This window comes from Arachis duranensis, chromosome 4 (genome assembly GCF_000817695.3).
Source record: "Arachis duranensis cultivar V14167 chromosome 4, aradu.V14167.gnm2.J7QH, whole genome shotgun sequence".
In the NCBI taxonomy this organism is placed as follows: domain Eukaryota; kingdom Viridiplantae; phylum Streptophyta; class Magnoliopsida; order Fabales; family Fabaceae; genus Arachis; species Arachis duranensis.
Genome location: NC_029775.3, coordinates 121,250,025 through 121,259,908, shown reverse-complemented (window position 1 = coordinate 121,259,908; position 9,884 = coordinate 121,250,025). Strand labels below are relative to the sequence as shown.

Here is a 9,884-nt window from a genome sequence, read left to right as displayed (position 1 = left end):
TAATATAAATGATCATTTTTCTAATAATATCTATTTTGATTATAATTAATTATTAAATTACTTTTTCACTTTAACCCATGATAACAATAAAAAAGTTTAGCGGCCCATAAATTCAGCTTAACAAAATACATAAATTCAGTTACAATTTTAGTCTTTATTATTTTATTTTATCTTTATTTGTTCTTATTTTATTTTTATTTGTTTTTATCTTTTATAGGCCAATACTCTATATATATTTAGTTTTACCTTCATATTTTACAATTCAATCAATCAACAATATTCTTCATATTTTTTTCTTATTCTTTCATAATTTTATTATTAATATAATAGATTATTTATTTTAAACAATCAATAAAATGTATATATAGGAATACCGTTGCTATAGGTATTATTTAATCCAAAATAATATAGTATGTAGGATAAAAATTTATTTGATGAGAAATATTAAAAGATCATGAGAATTTATTATTTTTAACTTTTATTTAATTATTAATTCAATTTTTATTTTTTTAAATTAGTAATTTAATAATATATTTTATTTTATATTTTTAAATACTAATGACTAACTAATGACAAAAAAAAAAATTTTTAACAGTTTTCTATATGTTAACAAATAAACCTAAACATTTATTTTCAAAAACAAAATAAAAATAAAAGGAGTTCCCGATATAAGACAAAGCAAGCAAAGTACTCAAAAGCTCATTAATGTAAGCATGTGACTCTAGACAAAGTTGCTAGTGAGATGTTGGATATTTGAGACATCAAATCTGCAAGCTAAGATGCTCTCATCGACTATTATTGTATCATAGACAAAGAATATGAGAGGACCTTTCACTCCCATACCAGTAAATAATAGTGCATGCATGACTTTATATAGTTTACTTTGGAGCATTTAGGTAACTAATTTTTCTTGTATTCTAAGTGGAACCGATCAAGGTCTATTATTAACGTGCGATACATCATATATAATGCATGCAAGTTAGTAAAATATCTCATCAGGTTGCTAACTTGAGGAACATTATCGTGAACGCTGTGACACAGTGATTATCATAATTGTCGGACGAAAATATCTTTTGACAAAATATTCTCCAAGTTTCCAATAATTTGCACGCTTATGAATGATTCACCTAGCTAAGTATTTTTGCATAATGCATATGGTATGAAATGAATTACTCTTCTTGTTGGAGATAGAAAGTTTAAAACAAGAAATGTATTAAGTTAAAGACTCGCCTGGTTTATTTTTATCTAAAGTCGATAGTTAAAATTAATTAGATGATAATTTAATTAAATATATTAAATTTTTAACGATTTTTAATAATTAATTTCACAGACAATGCATGTAATATAAGTTTTTCTCATATATTAAATCTATTACATGAGATAAATTAAAGTATGAAAATACCTTAGTCTATGTTTGATTATGAATACAAAATAAAATAAGATATTAAAAATAAAATATAAAAAATAAAAAATACAAAATTAATATTTTTGTATTTGGTTTATTGATAAACTAAATATAAAAAAAATAAATTATAAAAATCTAATATCTATATTCATATTTTATCTATTAAATATAATTTTGTGTGTCGTTAATGAAATCAATTTTGTGGGTGGTGGACTTGTGATTTGGTCTCTACTGTTCATATGGATTTCATTATCAGTATGATTTTGCATTTTTAACATGGGCCATATGCTATTCATTTGTCCAAAAATCAAAGAACATGGTCCATTCTTTTTCTGTTTTGGTAAGTCCGTTCTTTTTTATTCTTAATATGTAAGTATGGGCTATCAATACCAAAAAAAGCATAAATAAAACATACGTATGGTCCATTTTTTTTATTCTTAATATATACTTAAAAAATTAAAATAAATATATGTCCCAAATTTGGTCCTATATCTGATATTTAGAATGCACACCCTAATTTATTATTGTAAGATATTTCTTTTATACATGTTAATAATTATATTTGGATATTAGTTATAAACATACAAAGTATATTAAATTTTATAGACACAAAAAAAAAAAAACATAACGTCTTCTAAATAAATAACGTTATTTTGAAAATTGGTTCGAATCGATCGGTTAGAGAACCGTTGGTGGTAGCAGTTCGACTAATGGGTAAAACCGTTTTATTCAAAAGCCAGTCTCAAATTGTTAAATCGGCCGATCGACCGAACCGGAATCCGGTTGGTTTTTAAAAAAAAGAAGGAGAAACCAAAAAGTCCCAAGTCCTAACTTCCCTGACCCTCAGCTCGGTGGCCTCTCAATTCCAGAAGTCCAGAACCTTGCTTCGAACGCAGCAGAGAGGAAGTTGCAACCTCCATCTCATCGCCGTTCTGCAACGGTTCAACCTGTCCAGCCACCACCGCCGTCGTGTCTGCTCCGCCGCCGTCCGCGCTGTTCCAGCATCGTCGATTCCTTGTCTTCCAGCCTCTGTTCACCCTCGGTTTCGTCGCGTGTTCGAGCCTCCATTCAGCCTCCATTTCGCCGCTGTGCAGCCCTCTGTTCAGCCATCTCCGTCGAGGTTTACAGCTCCAGTTCCCTCTCCCTCCTCTGCTGATTTTCAGAACATGTGAAAGCCAAGGTGATTGCTTTTCCTTCTTCTTCTTTCTTGTATTAATTGTTCAGTCACTGTTTTAATTGGTTGCTGTTTTAATTAGTAGGATGCTGTTCTAGTTCTTGTTTTCGTTGTTGGATTGCTGTATTAACTTGTTTTGTTAGCTTGTTTTGATTATTAACTTGTTAATTTGATAAATGGTTGTTGTGGTGCTGTTCTTGACCTTGTGAATTAGGATTGTTAGGTTGTTTTGCTGGTCTTGATATTTTGATAACTTGTTAATTTGAGAAATTGATGTGGTTTGTTGTTCCTTATATTGATCTTATTATTATTATTATTTTGATCTTAGTTTATGTTGTTGATCTCAATTCATTGTTTTTGTCATGGAGTTGTGTTTACTAAACTTTTTTTTGACTAGATGATAGTATCAATCAATTTAATATATTGTTCTCGTCATTGGTTGCATTTTTTTTTATCTTAGTTTATGTTTTTGCGAATTTTGATGATTGATGACAAATTTTGATGTTGGCATTTCATGTTTGGTTGTTTCTTTTGTTATTTGACTTTTAAGATTGTATTTGGATGAAATATAATATTGTGGTTGATCAGTTGATATAATAGTTTTAATTAGAATGACATTTTAAAGTTTATATTAGATTATTATGTTTTAACTTTTAATGTGTTTATTTATATTTTATTTATTATTTTATTATAAAACAGTTATTTCAGTTAAACCGGTTGAACCAATGAATCAATAAATTTGTAGCTACAGTGGTTTGATAAGCGGTTCGGTTTTCAGAACCTCGGGTTAACCAAAGAAATAAAAATCTTGAGCTCACTTCTATTACATGGTACTGTTGTGACTGAGAAAACTTGTTAACACTGAATCATGTTCTTCCTTTCACTTCATCCTCAGCTATCTCTCAACTCATCAACGCATTCATACTCTTACACTTGCATTTCCTCTTCATTCAACAACAACAATCAGAATCAGCACCACCATCCCAATTCCATTCCAATCCCCAAAGACCCCAACAATTCTCATTCTGATGCTTCCTCCATCACCATCAAAGTCAAAGCTCCAACACCTCCATGGATGAAGGGTCCCCTTCTTCTCCAACCTCACGACATCCTTGACCTCTCTAAGCCCAAAAACAAGAGGCTCAGCAAGCGCCACATGGATAAAGAAGAAGAAGAATCTGAGCGTGTTGATAAGGCCCTCCATGGGAAAGAGGTCAGAGGGAAGAAAGTCATGAAGAGAATCGCCAGAAGCATTGAGATGCTTAGGAGAAATCGTAATTCAGCTGAGACCCAATTAAGTTCTTCTGCAAAAGAAGAAAGCTTTGGAGGGTATTTGGAGAAATTGGAGGAGAATGTTATGGTTAGGAGCAAGGAGAGAATGCCTTGGGAGAGGAATGTGTCTGTGATGGATTCTTCAGCAAAATATGAAAACTTTGATGGGTATTTTGGTAAATTGGAGGAGAATGGTGATGATGATGATGAGAAGGTTAGGAGGTGTAAGAGGAGAATGCCATGGGAGAAGGATGAGAAGAGTGTTTTATTTGTGAGGTTGAAGAAGGAAAAGCCCGTGACTGCTGCTGATTTAACTCTTGATAAAGTGCTTCTCAAGAGGCTTAGAAGTGAGGCTGCAAAGATGAGAATTTGGGTGAAGGTTAAGAAACTTGGTGTTACACAAGATGTTGTGGATGAAATCAAAAGGACTTGGAGGAACAATGAGCTTGCCATGCTTAAATTTGACATCCCCTTATGCAAGAATATGGATAGAGCCCGAGAAATTGTCGAGGTTGGGCTCTTGTCCCTAATTGTTGTCTTTACTTGTATATGCTTGAATAAAATGGAGTATAATTTTTAAATCTTCTGGTAGACTATTCAGTTTTCCATGTTAAACTGATTTCAATGATCATATTGCTGGATGTTAGAAACATTGCGTTAGCATGTTTTGCTTTGACATGACTGATAATGATAGCAAAGATGGGTTATCTGGGCCAAGTTCCCTGCTCTGAAGTTTTTCCTTTTCTTGGTTTGGCAGTTGTTTTAGTTTAGTAGACTTTCCAATTTTGAGAGTTGAAGATTTGAACCAGATTTTGATATGAGCAAGTTTCACTAACAAGTAATTACTGACTTCTTATATTTCAAGCGAATGTGCTAGAGTATTGATATACAAAAGCAGGAAATTTCTATTATACTTGTAATAATTGTATGAATCTTCTAGTATTAATGATCCTTGTTTTGACTTTTGGATAATTAGTTATGTTATATATTATGCATGGTTCATTTTGAGCATCGATGTTATCTGATGGCTACATTAGTGTTTGTTCTGTGTGGATAGTTGAAGACTGGTGGCTTGGTTGTCTGGAGTAGGAAGGATACTCTTGTTGTATACCGAGGATGCAATTATCAGTTGACTTCTACAAGTTCTCAAAAGGTTTATCCTCGTTATATTCGTGGAAAAACTAAAAATCCTTATGAAACAAACATGGCGGAGTCAGTTAAATCCAACAATACTAGTGACATGCCAAGCCGGAATGGTAACCTTAATGATTCCGCATCAACTTGCATTCAAGAAGTGAATTGCAGTGGATCATTGTATGAGAGGGAGACTGATAGATTATTGGATGGCTTAGGACCTCGGTTCGTCGACTGGTGGTATCCCAAGCCACTTCCGGTAGATGCTGATCTACTTCCAGAAGTGGTTCCTGGATTTAAGCCTTCATTTAGGCTATGTCCACCTTATTCAAGTGCAAAAATTACTGATTATGAGCTAACATACTTCAGGAAGCTTGCTAAACCTTTGCCAGTCCATTTTGTCCTTGGTACGCTCCTGCATGTTGCTGGTTTATGGTCAATGATTTATTTTGATGTCCATGAAAATTCTTCAAAAGTGTGAGGAGCTATGTTCTGTTTTATACCTTGGATTCTTAAACAAGCCACCTCATCAATGTCAATGTAGATAGAACACCTAAATACATTAGTTCTTGATGCTATTTGAGTAACTACTCAGACATGGAAAAGCAGTGTCTGTAATAAGAAGTAATTGCTTGAAGATTGATGAATCAAATCAATATATGTATATGAAAATCATAATAATCTGGCTGTCAACTAATAATAGCTTTCAGAAAGAAAATTAGGCTATATTCAGAACTACTCTCAAGGTTATCCTTTTATGCATAAGGTCTATTAAATAATTTTGTCTGTTTAAATATGAAGGAAGGAACAGAAGACTTCAAGGCTTAGCTGCTGCTATCCTGAAGTTGTGGGAGAAGAGTCTTATTGCAAAAATTGCTATCAAGTTTGGGGTTCCAAATACTGACAATGAATCAATGGCCAATGAATTGAAGGCAAGTTTGATAGACAATCTATGTTGAGCTTAAGTCATTGATATTATGCATATAAGGCTTTAGTTGTTCTCTCTCCCAATATAATGGGAAGGGCTGTAATTCAATTTAGCTAAAATCATCCCTTACACCAACTTTTTTTTAAGAAAAATAATTTCATGATTAGCTTCTATATATGCTTAGTATTTGATAGTGGTGGATGGGACACTGGACTATCCTTTAACATCTTGTATATTAATTGGTTTGTATTAGAAACAAATGTGTATAACTTTGATATCTGCAATGCAGCTTCTAACTGGAGGAGTTCTGTTGTTGCGTAACAAGTATTACATAATTCTCTACAGGGGAAATGATTTCCTTCCTAGCAATGTTGCATCTTTGGTAGAAATGAGAGAATTGGAACTCAAAAGTTACCAATTTCACGAAGAAGTTGCACGAATGAGAGCAAATGAAGTCATTTCTTTTGGTGATTACGCACAAGAAGAAACAAGTACAAGTGGAAGTTTAACAGAATTTGAGGAAATTCAAACGATGCTTAAGGATGTAAAGAAAGTCAAGGCAGATTTAAATATTCAACTGGAAGCAGAAATATATAGATTGGAGAGGCAATTGAAAGAGCAACAGCGCAAAGCTTTCATTGTGAGATTTCATTTTGTTGACTTCCTTTCCTTTTTCATTTATCTACTGGCACTTCTATAATTAATTTATGGATTCTGCAGCTTAACAAGAAAATAGAGAGATCGGCAGCAGAACTAGCAAAGTTAGATGCCGCATGGACTCCTGCAGAGAAGGACGCAGACATAGAAATCATGACTGATGAGGAGAGACAACGTTTCCGAAAGATAGGATTGAAGATGAGTGGTTTGTTAGTGCTTGGTAAACAAAATTTCACCCACACCAGTCTCATTTTGCTGGAAAAGCTTCATTATTTTTTCGTTAAGAATTCATGCTAAACAAAAAATACAGGTAGGCGTGGAATTTTTGATGGCGTATTGGAAGGCCTACACCAGCACTGGAAACACACAGAAGTTGTGAAGGTCATCACCAAGCAGAGACTAATCAGTCGGGTCATCTACACTGCGAAAATGCTGGAGACTGAGAGTGGTGGAATCTTAGTTTCAGTTGACAAACTCAAAGAGGGCCATGCAATCATTATCTACCGTGGTAAAAACTATCAACGACCTTCAGAAAAGGTAGCGAAAAATCTCCTAACCAAAAGAAAAGCATTGCAAAGATCTCTTGAAATGCAGAGACTTGGAGTAAGATTTCCTTCTTTAGCATCTCATTAGTCTCCTAGTTTTCTTTGAGAAATTCACTGCCAAATCCTTTATATATGTTTTTTCTTTCCCATTGTTTGTATTCCCTTTTTTCATTTAGAGTGGTGTGCTTTCTGTTGTTTCAGTCACTGAAATTTTTCGCTCATCAGAGACAGCAGACTATCTCCGATTTGAAGCTAAAACTGGTAAATCCGAGTAATTACTCTTGAAATTTGCATTAATGTATGGCAGTATTAACAGTTAAAATTTCGTCTAGGTGTCTTTTCCGTTTAAGCGTCTGTACAATGACATTTATTATTTACAGGGTGAATTGCAGCAGAAAAAGGAAGCCAAGCAGCGCGAAACGGACAATTAATGTGTGCATATCTATGACATGCATGATCCTGAAACTACTCTAGTTGTCTGCTCAATTGATGGTATGAAAAAGTAATATAATAAGAAAACCCAACATGCATCAGCCATCGGTATATTTCTCATCTACGCTTTTCTGCTCAGTAGTATTGCTAAAATAGAGAGTAATATATGCCTCCTTCTGTAACACATATCTTTCTTACACTCTTCCATTCTTTTTCTAAAACATACACTCCCCTCTCTTATGCAACGTCCCATTTGTTCTGCTGTCTGGAACAGTTGAAACATCTGGGTGGTGTGCTTTGGAGGGAGAGGGAAAGGAAAAGGAAAAGGGAATGAAGCATCTGCAGAGATGAACATCGATTGCAGAGTTCATTTTTTTCCTTTCTGCAGATTATGTTCTAAATGACTGATTAACCCTTTGTAACCGTATGTTTGCAATTTCAAGTTTCAAAAGAGCAGGATTTAAACTTTGAACTTTGAGGTGTTAATTTTATACTGCAAAGCCTTCTCTGATCCTTTCCCTTCCATTCCCTTCCAAAGTCATAGTTTTGATTTAAAGTATCATCAATAATACTTGACGTTGTTTTTAGTATAGTTTGCAAGGTTCTACCAAGTACCCACCACACAATATCAAGATTTAGATCACTGTGTATGAGAGCAAGGACGTGGAAGTGTATAAAGTATATGAAAAATTTTCAAGTGTACTAAGTATATTGATATTTCAATCATTTTAACCGTTAATTTTAATTATAAAAAATATATATAATATATATTAATTAAAATCAACGGTTACGATCACGGAAAGGAAAAATATAGATAAACAATGAAAATATTAAATAATGTGAACAATGGATATGTCAGATGTTCAATTTAATAGGTATGTAGATGATTATGTTCATTATTTTTAATTAGATGGTTATTTCTTTTGATTCAATTTACTCACGCACAGTTAACAATGGTTGTTCAATTCACTAAATGTGCAGATAGTTATCCTAATGTCAAGGTTTAAGAGCTAATTTAGGGCTGGAGTGTTTTTTTATTTTATTGGGTCAATTCTAAAGCCCATTGTTCACATTGTTTACAAAAGTAATTGTCTACCTAACAAAACCCTGAAAGGAAATATCGATATTTTGCGGTGTTGCTAGATAGACAAGACCTTTGTGAACAATGAGTTTTAGAATTGGCCCAAGTAAAAAAATACTACACCCTCCAAATTACCCCCTAAACGCTAATATATAACCATCTAATTAAGAGTCAACATAATCATCTGCATATCTATTAAATTGAACATCCGGCATATATTACTAGTAACTATTCAATCAAACCACCGCATACACAGTGAACTGAACATCTGGCTTATTATTTATTGGTGACTACATGTGAATGAGAGGAATTGTCATTGGTGAATGACAATGGGGCATCACAAAGCGGTTCATCCAAGTTGGACTCCATTTACGTGCATGTAACGGTTACGCACGTATGAAAATATAGCGACGTAGACGACAATACCACGCAAGGTGAGGCTGCGATGGGGCTTGCACGGCCGGCAGCAGGTGGGCAGCAGGAAGGAGGATGCACGGGGCTGCTGCGGCGCGATCTCACATTGCAATGGAGCGCAAACGGGACGAGGAGAGGCTGGGCAGCCTTGGCGGGGCGGCGTCGGATCGGACTTGTCTCCCGCACTTATCTCCCATTAATCACCAATGATTCAATCCTGTTATTCCTTCTTGTCGAAGCAATATTGTGAAAATATCTTGTATTCCTATCTTGTCTAACATACCACTTCTCACAGCACCTCACTAACGCCCTTCTCCTTGCCTCCATTGTACCATCATTACGTCCATTCTTGACCATATCATCCACCTTCTTTATCTCTTCCTTAAACTTTTTTATCTTCTCAGTGATCAGGGGCGGAGCTACCTATAAAGAAAGTGTGGTGGGGAAGGGGGGGAGGGGGCAATCGCCTCCCCTAATTTTAATCTTTTACATGTAAATTATATGTAAATTTCCGTTTAGCCCACCTTAAAATTTTATTTTAATCTTATTTTATTGTGTAAATATTTTTTTGCCTTCCTCTAATATTTCATCTAGCTCCACCTATGTCAGTGATATCCTTGAAATGCTGCTTATGCCATCTACCCAATGGTATTGACAACGCTTTCATCTTATCTAAGAACCATCCATCTCCTAATTTCCTCCACTCTTCCTTCACCATTCTCAAAAACCCTTCATGTGTGAACCACAAGTCCAAGCTACAGAACAGTCTAGGGTCTTCAAATTTTCTTCTGTCCTCCACTATCAATGGGCAGTGATCTGGTAACCCTCTTGGTCTTCCCTTT

The 9,884-nt window shown here is 34.4% G+C and overlaps 1 protein-coding gene across 3 annotated transcripts; it reads left to right on the top strand.

Annotated features, from left to right (window-relative positions):
• Window positions 1-2,424: 2,424 nt before the first annotated feature.
• LOC107486910 (chloroplastic group IIA intron splicing facilitator CRS1, chloroplastic) lies at window positions 2,425-8,273 on the top strand. 3 transcript variants are annotated; one of them, XM_052259848.1, is made up of 9 exons: window positions 2,425-2,585; window positions 3,475-4,362; window positions 4,909-5,392; window positions 5,787-5,917; window positions 6,203-6,553; window positions 6,634-6,790; window positions 6,881-7,173; window positions 7,317-7,376; window positions 7,496-8,273. In XM_052259848.1, exons 2-9 carry the CDS (start codon window positions 3,655-3,657, stop codon window positions 7,544-7,546), a joined length of 2,235 nt encoding a protein of 744 aa, XP_052115808.1. In that variant the 5' UTR covers window positions 2,425-2,585; window positions 3,475-3,654; the 3' UTR covers window positions 7,547-8,273. The 3 variants fall into 3 exon arrangements, with proteins under 3 accessions (XP_052115808.1, XP_020997015.1, XP_020997016.1); XM_021141356.2 differs by lacking the exon at window positions 2,425-2,585 and having other exon boundaries at window positions 3,326-4,362; XM_021141357.2 differs by lacking the exons at window positions 2,425-2,585; window positions 7,317-7,376; window positions 7,496-8,273 and having other exon boundaries at window positions 3,326-4,362; window positions 6,885-7,080.
• Window positions 8,274-9,884: the final 1,611 nt, after the last annotated feature.

Bases quoted from the DNA above. Each gene is read 5' to 3' on its own strand.
- LOC107486910 (XM_021141356.2), top strand. From the start codon at position 3,448: ATGTTCTTCCTTTCACTTCATCCTCAGCTATCTCTCAACTCATCAACG. The intron at 7,174-7,316 runs GTAAGATTTCCT...CTGTTGTTTCAG, and splicing joins TTGAAATGCAGAGACTTGGA to TCACTGAAATTTTTCGCTCA. The intron at 7,377-7,495 runs GTAAATCCGAGT...TATTATTTACAG, and splicing joins CCGATTTGAAGCTAAAACTG to GGTGAATTGCAGCAGAAAAA.